The sequence below is a fragment of the Gossypium hirsutum genome, chromosome A08, assembly GCF_007990345.1.
Source record: "Gossypium hirsutum isolate 1008001.06 chromosome A08, Gossypium_hirsutum_v2.1, whole genome shotgun sequence".
Classification (NCBI taxonomy): domain Eukaryota; kingdom Viridiplantae; phylum Streptophyta; class Magnoliopsida; order Malvales; family Malvaceae; genus Gossypium; species Gossypium hirsutum.
Genome location: NC_053431.1, coordinates 3,763,924 through 3,788,246, shown reverse-complemented (window position 1 = coordinate 3,788,246; position 24,323 = coordinate 3,763,924). Strand labels below are relative to the sequence as shown.

The 24,323-nt window shown below is 34.4% G+C and overlaps 1 protein-coding gene and 1 non-coding gene across 2 annotated transcripts; both read right to left on the bottom strand.

Moving 5' to 3' along the window:
- LOC121205124 (small nucleolar RNA R71) lies at positions 1-106 on the bottom strand. The gene has a single exon (XR_005900208.1). It is a non-coding gene; the product is annotated as a small nucleolar RNA R71 (small nucleolar RNA).
- A 21,221-nt stretch (positions 107-21,327) lies between these two features.
- LOC107926116 (autophagy-related protein 8f) lies at positions 21,328-23,826 on the bottom strand. The gene is made up of 6 exons (XM_016856919.2): positions 23,643-23,826; positions 23,457-23,507; positions 23,306-23,361; positions 22,130-22,182; positions 21,922-22,040; positions 21,328-21,604 (listed from the first exon to the last, which is right to left on the bottom strand). Exons 2-6 carry the CDS (start codon positions 23,491-23,493, stop codon positions 21,516-21,518), a joined length of 354 nt encoding a protein of 117 aa, XP_016712408.1. The 5' UTR covers positions 23,494-23,507; positions 23,643-23,826; the 3' UTR covers positions 21,328-21,515.
- Between the last annotated feature and the right edge of the window lie 497 nt (positions 23,827-24,323).

Here is a 24,323-nt window from a genome sequence, read left to right as displayed (position 1 = left end):
AAATTGAGGAATGATATCTCTTCTTTTGTGCAGATGGATTTAGAAACACTATATGATGCATGGAGAGATACAAGGATTTATTGAGAAGGTTCTCTCACCATGGATTACCTTTATGGCTACAGGTTCAAACTTTCCACAATGGTTTGAACCCCTCAACGAGACAGATGGTCGATGTAGCGGCCGGTGGAACCTTAACTTATAAAACACCTGAGGAGGCTTATGAATTTATTGAAAAGATGTCACTAAATAATTATCAGTGGCAAGTCACGAGGACAAAGCCTAATAAAGTAGCCGGTGTTTTCAACCTCAACGTGGTCACCATGTTATCAAACCAGGTAGAGATCTTAAATAAAAAGATTGATGGCTTATGTGTCTCTATGCAGGTGCACCCAGTGATACAGTGTGATGCAAATGAAGGAGGGATAAATAATCCAGAATGCCTAGCCTACGAACAAGTTAACTATATGGGTAACAATTCTAGACCACAGAATAATCCATATAGTAATACTTGCAATACAGGTTGGAGGAACCATCCCAATTTCTCATGGTGTGGTCAAGGAAATAAAAAACCACAACATCCTCCAGGTTTTCAACAACCACCTTACCAACAAGAGAATAAACTGAACCTTGAAGAGATGCTCACAAAATTTATCTCGGTGCCAAAAACTCATTTTCAGAATACCGAAATAGCGCATAAGAATCAGCAAGCGTCAATTCAAGGGTTTGAAAATCAAATAGGATAGCTAGCTAAGTTGATCTCTGAACGATCACAAGGTAGTTTGCCCAGTAACACAGAGACTAACCCAATAGAGCAACTTTAAAAAAGCTTTTATCAAAAAAAATGAAAGTTAGATGAGGCATCACATGTGGAGTTAAATGCAGACTACTCAGCTATTCTACAAAACAAGCTACCCAACAAACTGAAAGATCCAGAGAGTTTTACGATTCCTAGTTTAATTGGTAGTTTAAATGTTAATTGTGCTTTAGCTGACTTAGGGGCAAGTATTAATGTTATGCCATATAAGATGTTTAAACAACTAGGGCTAGGGAAACCCAAACAAACTAGGATGAGCATTCAATTTGCTGATAAAACCATTTGATTTCCTAGGGGTATAATTGAAGATATGCTTGTTAAAATTGACAAATTTATATTCCCAGTCGATTTTGTTGTCTTAAACATGGATGAGGATAGTGACGTACCTTTAATTCTGGGTAGACCCTTTTTAGCAACTACTAGAACTATTATTGATGTTGGTACAGGAGAACTAACGCTTCGTGTAGGTAATGACACAATTAAACTTCAAGCTTGTCATTTTGTTAAACTATCTAGTGATCGAGATGATATTACGAGTTCTTTTCATGAGAACAACATGTTGGCTCAAATTGCTGTGCAGGAAATCCCTAGGGATAAAGTGATGGAGCCACAAACAACTCTTAAGGAACGAAGATTACAAATCGAGGAACTAGATGAATGGCAAACAACAGTTAAGAAGAAACCGAGGATACACGATGAACCAAAGCAGTGTCATGATAAACTTAAAGGTGAATCGAATCATCTGAAAGTTGGAGACAAAGTACTATTAGATGAAGCAAAACCCCGTGTTGCCACTTCTGAACCTAATGGAGCAATCCATTCTTCGGTACTTGACGTTTTCCCATATGGTACAGTCGAGGTAACTCATTCCAAATTCAACACTTTTAAGGTAAATAGTACTCGTCTAAAACCTTATTTTGATAAGATTGATAGTAAGAAAAAGAAGTTTCAACTCCTCGAGCTACCATGATCGTGCAAATATGAGGTAAGTCGAGCTTAGACTCTAAATAAGCACTTCTCGAAAGGCAACCCGAGCACTAACACCACTAACCAGTTTATTTTAGCTATTTTTACTTCTTTTCGTGTTGAAGTGCAGGTTTTTGACCCACACGGCCTGAACACACGGGCGTGTCCTTGGTCGTGTAGAAACAAGGCCTAAATCACCCAAAATCGACAGAAACGGGCTAAAAGAGGTCACACGGGCGTGCAACACAGTCGTCTGGATCACATGGCTTGGACACGGGCGTGTCCCAGGCCATGTGAAAACTGAAGCTAAAATTTTCAAATTTTAAATAAGTCAAGAAGCTCTATGAGCAAGGTACACGGCTGTGTGTTCGAACACACTGGCGTGGGAGATACCATACGGGCATGGGAGAAGCGAACAACAAAGCACACGGTCGTGTGATATGGTCGTGTGAACCACACGGTCAGGATACACGGGCGTATGGGATATAACACGGGTGTGAGAGAAGCGAAGGACATCGCACATGGCCATGCGACACGGCCTGGACACACGGGCGTGTTCTAGGCAGTGTGAAAACTGAGCTGAATTATTAAATCGTACACGGGCTACAACGAGACTACATGGGCATGTAACACGATCGTGTGACCCAACACAGGCCTTACATGACCTTGTCCAATTTAACCCCCCAAAATTTTTTACTATTGTCTTTTTCCTCAAAACCTTCCCTTAGCCGCCGCTCCCCTCTTTCTGAACCAATCTCCATCGCACCGGCCCTTCAACTCTCCTCTCTCCCCTCCCTCGCCCTTCTATCCTTACCTCGTTCACGCACAACCTCCCCCTAACCTGTCGTCACCTTCACCCGACGCCCCAAAAGCCATCGCGCACCACCCTCACCCTTACCCCGGTGCGCTCCAGCCACAGCCCCCACTCTCAACCAGCAACCCCAACACCCACCCTTGCCCCGATCCATCGTCGCCCTTTCTTCTGACCGACCACCCTTCATATAGTCGGTTTCCCCTTTTACCCTTTATATTTATTTATTTATTTATTTTTAATTATTTTTCTTCATTATTATTTTTACTGTTATTTTTCATTATATTTGTTATTAAGTATTATTATTATTATAAGTATGATTATTATTCCTTTATTACTATTTTGTTGGTTGTGGTTTTCTGATTCTTTCATCTTTGTTCTTTACTTTATCCTATTCTACTATTTTTAGTATTAATACAATATTTTCCCTTATTTGCATTCATATGTTTCATCTTGGTTTAGTTGTTCTTATAAAATAATATTTAGCTTTTTCTTTTGCATCTTTTTGCTTACTTAGTATTATTGTTTCACTTTTTCTTCTTATCATCATTATATTAGTCATGCATATAGTTTTTGCTCTTTAGGTCCCTACCTTCTTTAGAACATATTCTGTGCAGGATATATTTTTATAACTTAAGGTCTCTCTATTTAGACATGTGGATTGAATATTTGGTGATACCTTGCTACTAATAAAATCTTTTAATTTTCAAGCACACAATGATAAACACACGAGGCAAGAAGATTGCTGTCCCCACTTCCAAAAAGCGGAAAGGTCCCGATGGGACCTCCTCATCAAACGCTTCAGCCACAACTCACCACCCTTTGCTCCAATTTCCTTCGAACAACCAAGAAGATTTATATCAGCTTCTCAGCGTACGACCGCTAGGTTTGGGCCGATGTATTGACTGGGCCACATTAGAGCAGGTCAGACTAGCTAATGAGGTCTGTGCTTTCATTACCACTACCCCATGGGATCGATTCTTTGCGATTATTGAGCCCACCTATTCAGAGCTTACCTTGGAGTTTTGCACTACTTTCCATCCACAGCATGTGATGAATACCTATGACAAGGTCGGTACTATCACTTTCTGACTTGGTGGCTTAGTGAGATATATGAGCATCCTTGAGTTTGGTGCGGCTTTGGGCATTTACACCGATGAGTTTATAGGTGCCAATAACTTTCTTCACCTCCACCGTCACATCCATTACTCACCTTCGTGCTATTGGACCGATCTCACAGCTAGTCAGATCCGTTATGACGCGAGTTGCTCAAAGGCAACATCTCTTTCTCTGGCTCTACGATACATCCACGCCTTATTAGCTCACACATTGACTGGCAGGAGAGAGAGCACAGGAGTTGTAAGCACTACTGACACATACTATCTTTGGAGTATAGCGACTGGTCACAGCTTTGATTTGGCATACTTTATAGCGCTTGCTTTTCGCCATCAGACGGACCGTCATAGGAGGGGTCCCATCTGTCTTGGTCCCTACGTAACTTGTCTCGCTCGACACTTCAGCCTCTTCAACACTCTGGAGATGTCATTGACACTCAAACTAGTAGGCCAGATGGCTCCTCAGGAAATTTCTAGTATGATCCACATGAGAATGATAGAGCGACGCCGTAGATTCGACCCCCTCAATACAGACTCGTTCACTCTGATGATCAGGATGAGCCAGAGGACATTACTGATGAAGTCCCTCCCCCTCACGAGGACCCACACCCACCGCCGCCCCCACCGAGTCATCGACCTCCTGTTATCACATTGACTAATACATTCGAGCGACTTACTCACTTCGAGCAATAGTGTTTTGCAAGGTTCGACAGCATCGAGGCAACTCTGCAGCAGATCTGCCAGCACTTCCACATCTCGACTCCACTACCACCACCTCGTGATGCTGACGCATCTGATGATGAGGACCTCTGAGTCCATTTATTTTATTTCTTTTTATTTTTATTTTATTTATTTTTTTCTTAAGACTTATGTTTTATATTTTGAACTATATTTATCTTTATGGTTATTATCAAGTAATCCCTTAATTCTCTTCGACAGTTGTGTTTACTTTCTTATTTGTAACTCAGAATCATGCCTTTCATTAACCTTATCTACAACTCTAGCTTTCACTATTCCAAGGATTTCATCCAAAAAATTTAGGATAGTTTTACTTCTCTCCCTCTCTTCTGATATTATGCTTATACTATTATTATCTATCTTCGTACATTGAGGAAAATGTACATCTTAAGTGTGGGGAGGTTATTTATATGTTTATTAGAAAATCCCTAAATTTTTATCTCATTCTCAAATAATTTCCTCATACTATTATTAGAGTGAATTCTGATTGATTTATAATTTTTATTAATATGTTTTGAATTTAATCATAGGGAATTGTGCATTGATTGTTTAAACTTTAAAGGCATTAAAGAATCAAGCATGATAAGTTGACTTTTGAGAATTAAAATTGCTAGGTTGTTTCCCTGAATTGAGGTATTATCTTGAAGTTTTGAATTTATGGGATTGACATCAAATACCCATAATTTTCGTGTGATTTTAAGCCTTTTAGAGCATATATCTTTCTTGCTCACTGATTTTATTGGTTATGAGTGTGTCAACATTGATTTGTTATTCTAGAACTTGATTCGATTATGCATGTCAAGACCACACCTTTGAGTTGATATACTGAGATGATAAAGGCACTTAGGTTTTAACCCACTTACCCCATAAAAAGTCTACCCACATAATTGACCCTTAGTAAACCTCTTTGAGCCTTAACCATTGTTTCTTGATTTTTCCCTTAATGTTAACCCACAACTTAACCCTTTTTGATTCGTTAAGAATTTCTCCCTTTTCATTGACTCATTTTTATCGAGATTTGATTTGATTAGTTACCTAACTAATGTTCGTTCATTCCAGTTGCTGAATTATTTCTTATTATGTACTTTCCATTATTGTACTTGTTCTTATTCTTTAAAAAAAAGGTATATTTATATTCATATAATTACATATTGTTATAAAGATCTTGGATAAGTTAAAGTTATTATATTGAAGGAAAGCTCATTTCATATTAGAAAGTTTTATTTCTGGCACCTGTTTGTAATTCAGTAATTAGCTTTATTCTTCTAAGTTGGGTAATTTATTGAATTAATCTCAATTCTAACCCACTTTTTCAGCATTTATCCACACCTTTAACCCAAGCCCCATTAAAACCCTATTAAAGACTTTTTGATTCGTGTATCATCCCATTTATAGTGGTGGAGATTTGATTTTCATGCAAGCCTATGGTAATAACTTTTCATGTTTGACTATTGAGTGCTTAATTATTGAACCTTAAACACTTCGATGATTTGAGTGAATATTTAGTGAGGATGTCAACTCTTGTCAATTTGGAATTAAAGTGATTACTTAGATAAAGGGGGATACCTTTGATTTTATGATTAAAATGCTCAACTTGGATTGTTTGAAACTTTTATGTTCTTTTAGTTGAATTCTCAATGTGTGATTATCTGTGGATTACTTCGAAAAATTATTGATGAGAATTATAAGTTAAGAAGAATTAATTTTAATTATGAGTTGAGAATTTTGCTTGAGGACAAGCAAATGCCTAAGTGTGGGGATATTTGATAAATCATAATATATACATATTTTTATCCCATGCTTGGCATATTTTTGGAAGGATTATCATAAGATTTAATAAATCCTTTAATTTCATGTTTTATACTTAGGATAGCATAGGATAGCAAAAAGAGCAAGAAACAGGCCAAAAACGGACAAATTGGGCCTAATTTAGTGTTTCATACGGCCTAGGCACTTCCACACGGTTAATCCACACACCTGTGTGTGACACACGGGTAGTTGACACACCAGTATGTCATGGCCATGTCGACATTAAACCAAGTCAGGATTGCACACGGCCTGAGCACCTTCACACAGGCGTGGTACACGGTTGTGTCCCTATTAAGCACAAGTCTAATTCTATTCGAAAAAAGGAAAATTTTGGGCTATTTTGGGCATTCCAAAGTCTATAAAAACACCCTAGAGGAGGATCGAAGGGGGACGCGCAAGTAGAAGGCAGAAAATACTCAAGGACAGCCATTGGAATCAACTCGGAAGCAGGATCTACTTCAAGACTGAAGATCTTCATTCAATTTCCTTAGAAGTTCATTAAGTTTCTTTATGTTTTGTTATTTTCCCAATTTTGAGATGTTTTCCATTATTATGAACTAAACTTCCCAAACACCTATGGGAAATGAAACCTAAGACAGATCTTATTACTATTTGCATTATATGATAAATACTTTTTCTTATTCTTAATTGTGAGTTTAAATCATTGCTTTAATATTCTAGGATATTAATTCAGGGTTTGATGTGCTTATTCAGTGGAGTAAAAGTCCCTGTTTGGAGTTGCATGCAATCCTAGAGATAGGACGACATAAATCTACCGGATTAGAGTTAAATCTAATAAGGGAATCTATAAATCGAGTTAATGCGACAATAGGGGTTTTAATTAGAAAGAGATTTCAGTTAATCTACCTAGAGTCAGTTGTTTTTAGTCTCAAGAGAGATAATAACATAAATCAAGGATTTCTACAGATAAAGTCAAGTGAATAAATCGTCTAATTCAGAAGTAATAAGTGAAGTCTAGGTGGATTCTTCCTTGGGTATTGTTTTCTCCATCGGTTTTCCAAAAGTATTTTTCAACTTTCATCTCTATCGTATTTTTAAGTCAATTAGATAATTAGTCTTAGTTTAAAAACATCCCTTTAATTCTTAGGCTAGATAATAAAAAGATAGTAATTACTAGTACTTTTAGTCCTTGTGGATACGATATTTTCGGTCTCACCATAACTATACTACTGTTTAATAGGTGCGCTTGTCTTAGTCAAGTTTTTAGTTAGTTTAGCGACCATCAGTAGGAAGGGAACATTTTAGATGGTCTTTCTTTCCGTCTGCTCTACGTTCTGGTTATTCTTTCTAAACCTAAACAATTTCTTCTTCTTTAGGACTGGAAGCCAAGATTTTTGGTTTAATTAATGGGTCTTTAAATCTCCTAGTAAGTTCTATAAATCTGCATGTTGAGATTTCTGAAGAATAGGGATGTTATAAGGCGTAAGAACAGTAAAGTATAAGTGGGAGGCCTTGCATGTAGGTTACATAAAATTGATTTGTTAAGTAAACTATCTGTAAATAAAGTTTTAATGGAAGTTATGTGATCTTTCAAACATTTGCTTTTGTTGGTTTAGGTACGACTATCAAAACAGGAGCTCCGAACTGAAGTAAATGTGAGTTTCAGGTGAGTCTTTAAACCTAACTCTTGCATGTCATGAAATTATGTGTATATGTGTTTCTAAGAAGAATATACAAATATGTAAATAAAGTGAACAATGTGCAACATGATTTGATGTTATGTGTTATAAGATGTTGTGGGCGTATGTGTAGTCATTGCCTAATACTTTCCTGTTATATGGTTCCAATGCCTGACAATTCTGAGTTATGTAAAAAAGTGAGTAAGAGGTTCGTTTGTGTTGCCTCCGGTAGGGTAGGTACATTGCTAACCGGACAGGCAGATCATTGTGAAAATGGAGATTTATTTTGTAGCCACCGATGGAGTAGCTATAATGCTAACCGAATTCGCAGATCACGAAATAAATCTATGGAAAGGCCATAGCCATGGCACTTTCTAGAAAACCAATACTATAAGATCAACTTTTTTATGCCTTTATGGCATATTCTATAATGCCTTTGTGGCGTATTCCGTGATGCCTTTGTGGCACGTTCTGTAACAACCTTGGGGCGAAATTTGGTTAACCACCTTTATGGCGAGATTTGGGTAAGTTTTTAGACTTCTCCGCTAGCTGACTCTATGGAAGAGATCTGGGTAAGTTTGAAGATATCCCTGTTTGGATAGCCTTGTGGTGAAATTTGAATTTGTCCTAGGGGTATTTCCTGAAAGAATGCTCAGTAGTGTTTCTAAAGAGTGAATCCGCCATAATAGCTTGTCAGTACCGAGAAGTTGACATATTCGTAATTATGGGTGGTCTAAGTGTCTGCCAAACCTGAGTTTGTCTATGATATGTATGGAAGTTATTTAAATCTATGGTATTCGCCAAATCGGAATATTTTCATGCTATGTATAGAGGTTATTTAGAGTCTAAGTTGTCCGTCAAACCCAGGCGTTCTCATAATATGTAACATGGTTGTCTGGGATTTCATAAGATGACTTAGAGTGTTTCATCCATCAGAATAAGTTGTAGTCTAGGTTGATTTAAGATATGATCTAACTTATATCTCGATAGTTGCTAAATTCAGTATGAGAATCTGCCAAAGATAGGATCCGTATGAAGTTCATCTTAAAATATCAGTTAGTATAAGTGACCACCAAGAAGTACACTATCCTGGGTGAAGTGTTCAACATCTGTCAATGTGAGAATCTGCCAAAGATAGATTCTGTATGAATAACCTTTTAAGGAATGCATCCATTTTCTAAAAAGCAAAGGAGATCTGCATTTAGTGGTGAAATTTGTAATCTGCCTAATTAGTGAATTCTGTATATAGTGGTCAAGAATGGAAATTGGCATATATGTATGCGTTCGATATTAGAAAAGTATCTACTAAAGACTACAAATAAATCTAGTATCTTCAAGTTAAGGAATTCAATAATAAACGTTCAAAGGTGACCTGGATTAAAATTTGCTAGGTTCGTTTGAATTGATAAGTCTATTTGTGATGAAAGTTCTTATTAAAGAGTTGGTACGCTAGGAGGGATCAAGCCAAGAAGGCGCCAATGTGATAGTTAGAGTTGCGATATTATTCATACAGAGGACACCATAAGAATATGGTGGTTAGCACTTTACGCCATGAAAAAGCATATCTTTAACAGAGTTTTAAGTTGAAATGTCATATGCTGTTTTTGGAAATGTGATGTAATTATTGAACATTCTCTTTTAATAATCTTTTTTTTTTTGAAGAAGAGTAAGTAAATGAATAAGAAGTATTTTTTAGAATGGCTTTATGCCCGTCGTACAATTTTTGCTAGGTGTTTAAGTTCTATAACATCTTATATCCAGATCCAATAATTCAGGTCAGGTATAGGTTGTTACAATACTATATTGGTACTTTTTTGGCTTAGTGTAATTTTAACTTTTTTGAAAAATGTTTAAAAGTTTGTTTAACTAACTTGGCCTTAAAAAAATTTTCTAAGTGTAAGTTCAAAAATTTTTCATTTAAGATATCATTTAAAAAAGAATTTTTGCCAAGCTTTGTTTAAAAATTTTTTATTCAAAAATATCTTATTTGTTATATCAAAATAATTTATCACAATTGTAACGCCCTTACCCGACCCGACCGCTGAGTCCAAATATAGAGTATTACAATTGAACTAGTTTGGTCTAACATCACATTTTAATAAAAAGGATTCGCCAACAGCCTTTATTACTTTATAATGAATATATTGTACAACATAAACCTTAAATCATAACCATGTTTGGCTACCTCGAAAATTTAAATCCTAAGGAAACTATCAAACACAATATATCTAACCCCAAAAAAAAGCCTCTGAAGGTACCCATTTTTAAACATGACACCTAACTGAAGATGTTCCTTGATCTTACAAGGTCTGGCTTGGTCCCTCCCTAAGCTCCTCATTCACCCAATGAGTCCTACAAACATGGGTCAAAATTCTTGTAAGTTTAATAAAACTTAGTGAATTTCTTTGCTACTATAAATGTATGTAATCCCCCTTCTTGATGAGGTATTAACTTAAAGGAAAACAAAACACACTAACTCCCTTTTTTACTTAAACGTTTGATCTTATTTTGGAGTGATGGACTCCGATTCAATTGATCACTTAGCAATCCTTACTTGGTCAAGCTTATGACCATTCAATTTATTTTGGTGGTTTCTAAGTGTTTCATCATACTTGCAAATTCTTACCTTTCCTACAGATATTACCTTATTTCCCTTTCACATTTTGGTCATGAACCACCGGTTATCTTTTTCCCGACTCATAATCCCATAATCTTGAAACTTGACCAGTTGTTACTCATATCGTCACCCTTAAATGTAAGTCTGATTGTACACTTTATCATTAACAGAATTTCCATTATATGGTACCCTTTCAGCTGATTCTTATCTCATAATAGTTCTGGCATATTCTTGACATTCCTCTAACAAGGCCACTAGCAAAGGCCCACGCCATACTAGTGGACTTAACCCTATTTCATCTTTTTTACTTCTACCCTACACTCAGGTTCAAATGTTTGTTAGGTTACTTCCTTGTAATCCACCTTATTTGCGTTACCTTAATTTTAATAAGTAACATGTCCATCTGCATTGGACCATTTTGGCCTATAGTATCTAGCAGATTTTTATTTGAGCAACCATTCAAGTTTACAATCTCCCTTTTATGATGGTTCCCTGTGGAACTAACTCTATAGTGGGTATACTCATAATAGATTCTCCTCAAAGAGGAATAATCTTGATAGACATGATTTTCACTTGGATAATCCTTATTAGTACATCTTCTTAACATACAAAGTTTCATTGAGCGCCTTCTAGTAGTTATTAATAGCGGATCCTTATCTACGATCCACGGATACATCCTCTTTCATTTGCATATACACAAATATTACTAGCATGTCATTCTCATATCTGATTCTTGATGGGTTACCACTTATATGTCATACATTCTTCCATATTTACTATTTTGGGTGACTTTTCTCATCTCTATTACTTTTGCCATTCTCGGTGGATTCCTCAAACTCGTTGGTTAGCTATCGTTTGCCAACAATTGTATTTTTTTCTAACCATTTTTCCTTATTTGCGTAATTTCCCCATGATTACTATCCTGGCAAACTACCCCGTGTTTATTGTCCCAGCAGACTACCCCGTATTTATTGTCTTTGTGGACTCTATATGCTGTCATAGTCGAGCTATGGTCTTACACGTTATACCTTATATTTAACATCCAGACGAACTCCCTATGTTGTCATAATCGACCTATGGTCTTACACATTATACCCCATGTTTAAAGTCTTGGCAAACTCTCTGTGTTGTCATAATCGAGCTATAGTCTTACACATTATACCCTATTACAGCCCACCCATTCCACCCTACTTATAACCTTAATGCTCGAACACCATAGTGCCTCATCCACAAGGCCTGGAGCTTCGCACATCACAGTTTGAACCCAGTAATTCCGGATTGCGATAAACAAAAATTCCATTTACCAAACCATTCGTCTAATCCTCCACATCGCCAAATCCTAACTTCTTCTAACCCGTCAATAATTTTCCCTTCGTACTTCACTGTTATAAACATTCAATTCATGCGTTTCATAAACATTTTATTATGGAGTATGCTACTTTCAAGAACGGAATCTTAACTATTTCATGCATACTAAAATACATTAGCGGATACTCATATACCTACACAATCTTATACATGCATAGCATTAACAATCAGCAGAGATCACACATTATCACAGAACTCATTCAGAACTCAACACAGATTCATGCCAGCAATACAACATCCAGTAATGGAGTATATAAACTCACTTAATGTTTCTTTGCCTCCTCAGCTTAGCTTTTTCAAACACCATAGCTTCAATTCTCCAGACAGCAATTCCCTTACTCATCTGTCTTCTTAACTCAATCTTCATGAATATCACTCCATGCAAAGCTCTATTATCTTCTTCTTCTTCAGAATAACTGAAGAAGATGACGGAGAGAAGAAAACAAAATGTGGTTGAGAAAAATTCACCCTGAGAATTCATTTCCCAGCTATTTATAGCCCTTCACACCAAGTTATCAACCCTATAGATATCATCCATTAGTAATTATTTTGTCTCTCACTAAGGAACTAGTTGGTTCTAATCCAACCGAACCAGAATTGGAACTTAACTATGTCCAAATCAGCCTCTAAATTTTTCTAATTTTTCAGTAGAAGCCGCCAATTTACGGCTTCTTTCAAGTTAACCCCTAATCGTTCCTAAATTCTGGACTTTAAGAAAATCGGGTGTGACAGTAATTATGTAATGTTATTACGTTCAATTACTGAAAATGTTATCTAATACCAACAACATAGAGTATTAAAGCTTTGCTTGATAAAGTAAAAAAAATTTGGAGGAATGGAAAATTGAAGGAGTAGAAAAATAAAATGATAGAAAATATATATTTTCTTTCCATAGGTGTGTTTGGTAAGAAATGTGGGAAGAAAAAATAATTTTCTTTCTCTCCATTGCTTGGTAGAGTTGAAAAGTGAAAAGAAAAAAAATAATTGAAAAATGCATAATTTGAACTAACATACACTTCTCTTCCATTTGGAATGGTTGGTTTTTATATATATTGAGATGGAAAATGGCCATCCCTTCTATTTTCTTTTCTCTCACTTTTCTTCCCAACCAAGCACACCTAAAATTTATTTTTCTTCCACTTTTCCACTATCTCCTCCCGTCCCTCAACTTTTCACCCAACCAAGCACACTCTAAAATGCAAAACATCATGTAACAGCCCGATTTAGGGCCTAGTCAGAATAGTGGTCTCGAGACCACAAATCCAGAGTTGAATAAATTATTTTATTATTACTATTTTGGAGTCATTGCATGTTTATATAAGTGTATGAAAATTTTGGTGAGTTAATTTTGACGTTTGCGAGTCCAATTGCGAGAAAAGACTAAATCGCATAAAATGCAAAAGTCCTAAATTGATAACTAAAAGTGTCAAATAGCTAGAGAATAAAAATTGGAGGTATTTAAAGGGAAATTAGACCCTATTATGATAGCTTGGCCGGCCATGGGAGGTAAAAAAATGTTGAAAAGTCAACATTAAGTAAGTTGATGACATAATGTATGATATAATAATGCCCTAAGCCTAGCTATCATCTTTTTCTTTCATTCTTTCTTCTTTACCACCGATTTTTTAGCCATTTTTAGGGGTTTGAGCTTCAAAAAAATTTAGCAAGTCATTCCTCTTGCAAGTAAGTGATTTTTATGGCTTTTCTTGAATATTTTTGTACTTTTGAGACCCTTGGAACATAAGCTTTCAAATAAGAGTACTATTTTGCAAAATGAATAAGAGTTTAAGGTTTTTCCATGAAAATATTTGTAATGTTTGCTGAGTTTTTGTGGAAGAAAATGAGTCTTGGGTGTCTTATAACCAACTCTTGTGAAAGATGTTAGCATGAAAACACCAAAAAGGATCATTTTGCACAAGTTGTAAAATAGATGTTAAATATGTGAAATAGTGAGAATTTGGAGTTTCTATAAAAGTAAAAAAGGTTGGCTAGCCTAAGATGTGAAGAAATTCAATAAAAATCAATTTTCAGAATTAGGGGTAAAATGGTCATTTTGTAAAAGTCTAAGGGCAATTTGGTCATCTTGCCCAATTATGAATTGTAGAGTGCCTAGATTGATAAAGTGACTAAATAAGTTCATTTTGCTATTATATATCAAGAAATACCAAATCTGAACCTAGGCCGGGGGAAAGCTAAGCAAATCGACTAAATCAACTAGTCGCCACATTTTGTAATCGGAGGTAAGTTGTATGTAAATAATACAACTACATTGCTTATGTATGTTTTGAATTGTATTTGAATTATTATAGCATGAATCGCTTGATTTTGGAAATAAGGTAATATGATGAGAATAGAGATAATATAATTCCTGAATGAACCTTAAGAAATAAATCAAATATTCATGCCATGACATTTGGGTCACTTGTGTGAGCTAGTGTAAGACATGACTGGGACATGCATCAGCCACATTATGAGAGCCAGTGTAAGACCGTGCCTGAGACATGACATCGGCATTGAGACGAGTGCTAGTGTAAGACATGTCTAGGACATGCATCGGCCTCGAGACATAAGCCAGTGTAAGACATGTCTGGGACATGCATTAGCTATGAGATGTGTTAGTGTAAGACCATGTCTGGGACATGGCATCGGCACAGATATGCTAGAACTTTTGTAAGACCATGTCTGGGACATGGCATAGACACCTAACCCCATGTTTAAGGCTAAATGAGTATCTGATAATGCTCCAAATGGTTCAACGGTGAAAGTATGATTTCAAGTTAACAAGGAAAGTATAACCGTGTTGTGAATGGCACAGGTACCTGTATGGTATATATGAAATGTGAGCTCATTATATACTATATGAGGTGTAATGAATATTGATGAGTAAGTTTTGCTTATGCCACTTGTGTATTATGAAACTTGTTGATGAATGGTAAAGATATGTTGTATATTTATTTATGTGCAACTTACTAAGCTTTATGCTTACTCCCTCTCCTTTTCCATTTTCTTATAGTGTCGCCTATCTAGCTCAAAGATCAATGGAAGTCAAAGATATTGATCACACTATCAATCGAAGCTTTCGGTATAGTTTGATTTATATTTTTGAATATGGCATGTATAGGGCTTAAATTTTGCTATTTTTGTGTCATTGAAAATTGGCCAAATGTGTTGGCCTAGGTTGGGAACCCTTCATTTTGTATTAAGCCTTGAATGATGGCTAATATTCATTTTGATTTATATGCAAAGATGTTATTTTCATAGATGAGTAAAATGCACAAATAGAATGTTGTTTATTGTGGCTAATTTGGTTGCTTGGGATAGTCTTATCTTAATTGTGGTTGCTACTATGCAAGTTATGTAAGTAAGGGTGGCAAGTAGGCTTGGTAAAAAGCCTTATATTATCCACACGTGTAATATCCTAATTTTGGGCCTAGTCGGAATAGTGGCTTCTTGACCACAAAATTCGAGATAGAAATAATTATTTTATGTTATTTTGAGGTCTATGATATGATTGCATGATTGTGTGAAAATTTTGTGAAGAAATTTTATGCATAAAGTGCTTAAATTGAAATTAGGGACTAAATCGAATAATTTGTAAAACTTGCATTCTAGAAGTTTCTAGTATGAAATTGTTTTGAAATATTAATTAGGAGGTCTTAAATAGCAATTTTACCAATTTCTAAGTCTATGGACAAAAATTGGACATGGATGGAATTTTTAGAAAGTTTAGTAGTAAGGGCATTTTGGTCATTTAGGGGTAAAATGAATTAAAATACAAAATTAAAAGCCAATTTTGCTCATCTTCAACCCCATGGCCGAATATAGCAAAGAGAAACCATGGCTAGGGTTTTTCAAGCTTCCAAGCTCGATTAGCAAGGAAAACTGAAATTCGGGCTAAAATGGGGAAAATACCAAGTTGTGGACGAAATGGTAAAAGTAGCCATTTTCGCATACGAGGTAAGTTCATGTGTAAATGTAGTAACATAATTGTCATTTTAAGCAATTTAATGTTGTTTGTATGATATGATGCTGATTATTATCATGAAATATTATGCTTTGTGGTTATTGTTGAATAATATGTAATTATGTGAATTACTTGATGAGTATGAACTATCACCGAAGTATCGGTTCCGATATTCCATGGAAGACGAAAAATGTGAGATCGAGGGAAAAAAAGCCCGTTTGAACCGGAGGAATAGATTAGGATACAAGTGACATGCCACTAGGATGGTTGAGCATCCGAACTCGTTGAGTTGAGTCCGAGTTCACTTATGGATGCAAATGTCCAAACTCGTTGAGTTGAGTCCGAGTTCGAGAGATGTAACTAGGCATCCGAGCTCGTTGAGTTGAGTCCGAGTTCACTTATGGATGCGAACGCCCGAGCTCGTTGAGTTGAGTCCGAGTTCACTTATGGGCGGGTTACATGGTAGCTTGGCTACATATGTGGCATTTATGTGCAAACTTTCCATGTATCCGAATTATATTCCGATGTGTTCAACGGGTAAAGTTCTACTGAAATGGAGAAATACTCAAGATGAAAGGGACGTATTGGTAAGTGTTGTGAAATGGGTACTTTGAACATGTATGTATTTAACCCTCGGGTTGAAAAAGCGATATAACAACAATATGGTAAGATGATAAATGAAAATGTGATATGAATGTCTTGGTGATGATTATGCAAATGATGTTTTATGTTTGCTTATATGGTTATGTTACTTGCTATTTGCATGTGAACTTATTAAGCATTTATGCTTACTCCCTCCTTTTCATTCCTTGTAGTTTTGACAAGCCAGCTCGGAAATCGGGAACGGTCGGAGGCTCGCTCACACTATCCGTATACCATCTTGGCATAATGGCTTGTATATTTTGAGTATGGCATGTATAGCATTATAATCATTTTGTATATATGGTCTTATGATATGGTTATTGAGTGGTATGGAAATGCTTGGTAATGATTAGCCATTGGAATGGCTAATCATGATCATATTTGGTGTTATGTATGTCAAATTGCTAGCTAATCCATGGAAACCATGAAATAGGTAAATTTTACCATAAAATAGATTCAGACAGCAGTAGTGACGTGAATTTGAAAAATCACTAAAAATAGAAGAAATGGAATTAAATAATGAATAAGTTATGGAATCGAAGCTTGATGAGTCTATTTTCATATGGAAGAAGCGGAACAGGTATATGAGCTATATTTTATGAGATGTTTAAATTTTTGTGAAATAGGGCCAGAGCGATTTCTGGATCCCCTGTTCTGACTTTGGAAATTCACCATAAATTTTACAAAGATAATTAGAAGTCATTCTTTATATGTAGAGATTCCTTATTGAGTCTAGTTTTATTAGAGACAAACGGCATAGTCATTGAAGCTCTGTACAGGGAGATATCTGATTCGTAATACACATAGGTCAGAGTAGTCGAACCCTGAAATAGGGGAGACTTTAACTAATAAACTGTACTAATTGGCCTGACCAAAAATTATAGAAAAAAATTATTAGATAGATATATGAGTATAGTTTCAGGAAAAATTTACGGAATTGGATTTCGAGTTTTGGAACTCGAGATATGATTTTTAAAGCGACTGTGATGCAGTTAGCCAGCTTGTCTAGAAATTTTAAAATGAATTGTATGAGCTGTTTAAGTAATGAATTAAGTCCGTTAACACCTCGTGTTCGACTCCGGAAACGGTCTCGGGTACGGGGCGTTACAACACGGGTGTGTGTCTAGACCGTGTGTGACACACGATTTGCCCCATGGGCGTGTGGTCCGACCATGTATCCCCTGCACGTAAAAAATTTCAAGTCAGTATGAATGATAATAAACACACGGGCAGAGACACGATCGTGTGTCTCAGCCGTGTGAGGGACATGGCCTAGCACACGAGCGTGTGCTTTGGCCGTGTATCATTTTGGGGATGCTGACGCTAGAAACAAAATATTCATGTTTTTGCACACAAGCTAGGACACGGGCGTGTCATGACCGTGTGATGGACACGGGCCAGGCACACGGGCGTATGCCAGACCGTGTGAAAATCCCTGTAGGTGTGCATTTAAAATAAATTCCACACAAGTGGAGGACACGGACGTGTCCCTATATTGCTTAGGTCATGTGAGCCACACGGGCCATCAACACGACCATGTTGAAATGGCCAGACGGGCGTGTTGCCCTCTACACGGGCGTGTTGCCCTCTACACGGGCGTGTGTCATGTCTTAAAGATAAAATTTCTATAGATAGTTTAAGGGTCCGGGTTGATCCTGAATAGTTTCTAATGGTCGGTTAGGGGCTCGTAGGCCCATAACAAGAAGTTTATAGTAGAAATTGAAAAAAATTTAATTTGGATCGAGTCTGGGTGACTTGTGAACGTTTGGGTACATGAGATCGAGTTAGGTAATGCCTCGTATTCCGCTCCGGCGTGGGTTACAGGCATGGGTGTTACACATCATATCCACCATTATCATCATGTTGGGTCTAGGGTTGACAATAGAGTAGACAAAAGTGGATATTATGAAAGTATAATGATAAATTTAACCCTCAATGTTTCTTTTTGTTAATTTGGTATTTCTTTTTTTTAGCTAAATTTAGTCATTAACCTTTCAAAATGAATCAAAATTTTCTTTTTAATGGAAATGCTAACTAAAACATTAATGCTTTTAACGATGTTGGCATGACAACCTGCATGACAGTTCACAAGTACTACATGCTGACATGGCACTAGTTGTTTTATATACTACGTCAACAAATAATTTAAATAAAAATATTCAAAAAATCAAAATTATAAGAAAAATATATAAAAAGTTCATAACAATTCAAAAGAAAAAACATGAAATACAGGAGGCTAGTCATACAGGTAAAGGTATCCATGGGTTAAGCCAAATCGAGGTCCGATTCCAAATTCTTTTCAAGCGCAAGCTTGTTTTTAGGCAGCCCAATTCACCCAAAAAAACCAATTTCACTATCCAAAAAATAATAAAATATTAAAAAATATATTTTTAATTGGTATTTGATATACTTTTATAATTAAATTTAAATTTTAAAAATATTTTTATTATTTAAATTGAATTCAAGCCGAGCTAGCCTGAAATGCAAAAATCTTTGTCCATGCCCGACCCTAGTCAGGTTGGGTCTACCAATGCTCGACAAGCTACCCAACCCTTAGATGGGTTTACATTTGAGCAACCATGTATAAAATTTATCATTTTAGTCAATATTTCTGGTAAAAAATAAAAAACTAAACTCTTCTTAAATAGTTAATGATTAAATACTCAAATTCAACTATTTTAAAAAGGTTAAATATCAAATCTGACTAAAAAAATAAAAGAATATTTATATTTTATAATTAAATTTAAATAAAAATATTTTTTTATCATTTTTAAACAATTAAATGACCCTTTCAGATAACCTACTCTAGCCAATATCAAGCTTAAAAATTGTTTAAGCCTAGTTTAGCAATACTTTCGAAAAATACCTTTTGGAAAATACTGTGGAAAAATATTTTTAAGAAGTACTTTTGAAAAGTTTAATTTAATATTAGAGTATTTAGCATTGTTGTCAAAAAGTAATTTTGATAAATAAAATGTTCATTTTAAACATGGTATTATCAAGTAACAAATATGCATTTAAATAATGTTTAAATTAGTTAATATTAATATATTTTAGTAAGAATATAAAAAAATTATTATAACTTGTTATTATTTTAATATAAAATATAAATTTTAAATATTTTCAACAATAAATAGTAATTATTTATAAAATTTAATTAGAATATATAAAATATATTTTTATATTAAATATAACTATTAAATATTTGTAATTAAATATTCACACATTTGAATTATTTTAAAAAATATACATTTTTATTTTTAATTAATGATTTTAAGATATTTGTAATTAAACACCAAAAAAGACCAAAAGAAAAAAGAAAAAGTACTACATTATTGAATAGGTGAAAAAATAATTAAGCATCAAAAATACTTTTAGGAGAAAAAATTAAAAATTTTAACTTTTCCTTCGTAAAATTATTTTTCAAAATTTTAAGAAAACTACGCCCTTAATATGGAGCCTCAACAGAACTTAATCAATGGATACCTTTCCCATAATAGTCTTGACCCAAATCGTTTGATATTTATCAGTTTCTTTAACATTTTCAATTTGACATTTAAACATAAAATAATAATCTATGATATCTCAACTGGGGGCGCGTTTAAAAAAATTACCAACTAATTGAATTTAAATGTATTTAATTGTATATAATTACACATACGTGACATTTAGGTAACGTTCAATTCTTAAAAAAAGAGAAAAAAAAATCAAAATGATTATATAAGTAATTACAAACAATTAACTCGAATTTAATTACTTTAACTTAAATATTTTAAAGTTTATCATGTCAGTACATTTTTATGCTTTTAAAGTATAAAAATATCAAAATTGATCCATACTCATTGAATGCAACGATCAAAATATAATAAAAAAAAAACAACAACGACAACAACTACAACAACAACAACCCATACCCGTCTTTCAAACCTCTCCCTTCATTTTTCAAAATAAGAAAATCTCTGTTTTAAAGTGGTTCAATTGACAATCTAGCAACCAATTTGAGTTTTATCATTCCCTAATTCCGGCCATTACCCTTCTACATTAGGAATAAGAGGAAAATCCCAATCTCTAATTTTGCTTCAAACTATCTTTGAGATAAGAAAACATAAGATAAACCCCACAAGTACATATACCTCCCAAATGACTTTGGAAAATTAATGCATTTTGACACTGCATTTCTTTAACCCCATAAATAAAATTACAAATCTCTCACGTGTTCCATTTCTTTTATATATTTATTACTTCAAATCTTTTTACTATACTGTCAATGTACAAAATATTTTCCCAAAAAAGACCCTAAACAAGACAACAAAACAAAATATTAGTGCCTCTTTCTTAATAGTACGTTAAGACAAGGAAATGCTAATTAATATGCAAGTATTACAATGGTTTGTTATATGAAATTAAAAGATTGAGAAACTCAAAATAAGTCATTTGAGCAGTCAAAAACTATCAAATGAAATTAATTTATTGTTGACTAAAATCAATTAAAAATATAATACTCCTACCACAAGTAAGATAGTATTGAATATGTATGAGTAAATGCTCTCTCAAGTTATTCATTTGATGATTTAGCTCAAATTTACTGTATCACTGAATTCAAACCTCACGAGATACACTACACATCGTGAAGCTCTGATAAAGCAGTGAATCAAATCAACAACATAAAGTTATGAACGAACAAATATACATACATCTACCATCATCTAAATCACAAAATTTTATTTGGAGATTTCTGTATCTACTCCTTGGTAAGTTGAAAATTCAGATCTGATACTTTATTTTCTCCATTAGTGACTTTTTTTTTGTTGCATGAAAACTGACAATGCCAAGTTCAGGAATATAACACACAAGAATTTTAAATTGCTCATTGGTCTCACATTTTAGTCTGCTGACAAGCTATATACAAAGAAACTATACATGTAAATACAGAAAGATCATATATACTATGCAATAATGCCACAATTATCAATTATTTAAAGCGCGGGACAACATTAACATGGAAATTAATTAAGGTCAATGCATGATGTACTAACCAAATGTATTTTCCCCACTGTATGTAACATACAGAAATCCATCTTCATCCTTCTTTTCATCATAGATGGTTGACATAATTGCTCCTGCAAATTTATATCAATTTGTAAAAAGAAAAAAATATGACAGCGTAGCATTTAACATTGAATAGAAAAAAGAAGATGAAAAAATGTCTCAGAACCCCCTATGCTTTTATTATACTAAAACTTTTATCCCTTGATTTGTGCCCTTAATATTTAAATAAAATATCGCCTTGAGTTAAAGGCTTGTTTTAGGTATACATCAAATGTTAATATCTTATTTAGGTAATAAATCTGAGGGGGTTACTTAAATAAAATTATAAAACTTAAAGAGTTCTTTTTATATTTTTTTAAGCCAAGAAAGAACTAGCATAGGAAAATACCAGTTGGAGGGAGGACATTGTCCACAAATAAGAAGATAGCCTTTTCAGCACTCAATTTGATTCTTTTTCGGATCACATAGACAAACTGACCCACTGTCAAGTCAGCTGGTACTAAGTATCTGTAAATTATATAATCAATGTCACCACCAGTGCCTAATAAATTAATAATATGGTGATGTTGAGCACTAGGCATGAAATTGTTGCTTACTTCTTCTTGTCAATGTTAGGGATGTCGTTTCCTTTAGTCTTCTCCACAATCACCTAAAAAGCATATGAGCAAATATCAATAGAAGAAAGATTGGGGTCAGAAAGCATAAGCTTTTCTTTTGCATCATGCGAGGAGATGGACCAAACATGCATAAACCAATTCAAGCAGCCTCCATTTAACCTTATATGCTTTTAATATAAAGATTAGTAATTCATTCCAGGATTAAGACATTGAGCGCCCTAAACTTTCAACTGCTCAAGTTTCATGCTTTTATTGTTCCTCCTTAAAGGGCCTTTTTCTCCTCCTCAGCAGGGAGGCATAGAGTATCTGAAGGGAATTTAATCTTTATTGACATTTTAAATTATTCAATGCCTCATAATTAGCTGTTCTAATTTAGCCATGCCCTAAATAGCAAAAGTTTTCCTTTTCACCAGCTTAAAACAGGCACAGGTTTTCCCGAAACAAAAAGTTGTTACATGATATCGTTCTATTCATTCAATAATGTCTAGAAAGTAACGACAATCCAACCTATACAAATATTCAACTATTGCTTGAAATCCTCAAGCCAATTCTCACGAACATACATTAAAAACAAAGCAAATGACTGATATTAACGCAACATATATTACTATGCTGCAAGCACAACACAATAAGTATCACATGATGTTAATAGATGCATGCCTTAACAACATGGTCCAATAGCAAACAAAGGGACTGCAATCCTGTCTACACAGTAATGACAGTATTGCCAATTCATCTGTCAAATAATTGCTTAAAATCCTTGAGCCATATCCCAAGAACATACATCAAACAAAGCATATAACTGACATTGACACAATACGTATCATTACCGTTATGCTGCAAGCACAAAATCGTAGGTAGCCAAGGTGCACACACGCCTTAACAACACAGTGGAATATTACACTACAAAGTCAAGGAAATACAAGCCAGACTAGTCCTACCCCTAAAGTTGGTATATGGAAATTGTCATTTGATCTAAAATATGGAACATAAACTGATACCTAACAGAAATTCTCAACAAAATTTAAAAGTTAAAAACATATGGCACTGCATAAACCAAGGAAAAACAAGCGATAGAACAATCAAAATTAATATTTTAACATCAGAAAAAATTTAAAAATAATAAAACAGATATAGTTAATGATTGATTCTTACTGGAATTCTATCTGGGTATTTTACCCTAATTCTTGCAGCCTCAGCGCACCTTTTCTCTAAACATCAAGAAGCCATAAATTAACAAAGCCAACCAAAAATTAGCTAAATCAATAACAAAAACTAATACTAATACACAAATATCAGTAAATACCAAAGTCATGCTCGATCTTGAAGCTACTTTTAGCCATTGTGCTGAGTACCTCTGCACAATAAGCAAATACACAATTTCAACAAATAGACATGAAAAAGAAAAAAGAAATTTTTTCAAAAAACCTAGAACTTAAATTCAAAATCGAGACAACAAAATTTTAAAATCTCAACATACGAACATACGAACCGTTATTCGATTTTGAGGAATCCAAATGCAAAAAATAAAAAATAATAATAATCTTTTTTTCAAATTTTCTTTTCAGCTGAATGAAAAATAAAATCGATAAATCAAGAGACTTAGAAGTAAACAACAAGAACACGAAAACTAAGAGACTGAATTAAAGAGATCCAGACTTGCTAAGCTATTATTGTCTTTAAATATTAAAAATAAATATGAATAAATAAAAGTGAAAAGACGATAATAGGTTTGGGCCTTCTGGCTTCTCCTGCGGTTCGTTTTATGTGATTAGACTCGGGTCGGGCCTTGTGAGTCGGGTCTTCAGCGAGGACTTCAATGATTACGGTTGCAAATGATAAGTTTGAAAAAATTTTAATCGTCCATGTTTATATTTTTTTTTGTTAATTTAGTTTTTATTTTTTTAACAAAATCGAACTCTTGAATTCTCAAAAAATAGTCAAATTCTTTTAATAAAAATGATGACTAAAATATTAAATTATAACATCAGCCACACACATAGCAGTTTATGTACATATCATGCTAACATAACATCATTTGTCAACAAATAATTCAAAAATTATAAAATTAAAAATATAAAAAATTCAAAAAAAACAATATGGAGTACACCTGAATGATCATGTAAGTTGCCGTGTTTAAAATTTTAACATTTTAGTTAGTATTATAAAAAAA

Excerpts from the sequence above, each read along its gene's own strand:
- LOC107926116 (XM_016856919.2), bottom strand. The coding sequence starts at position 23,493 with ATGGCTAAAAGTAGCTTCAAGATCGAGCATGACTTTG. Across the intron at positions 22,183-23,305 it reads AATACCCAGATAGAATTCCA|GTGATTGTGGAGAAGACTAA; the intron begins GTAAGAATCAAT and ends TATGCTTTTTAG. Across the intron at positions 21,605-21,921 it reads CAATGTCCTCCCTCCAACTG|GAGCAATTATGTCAACCATC; the intron begins GTATTTTCCTAT and ends ATAAATTTGCAG.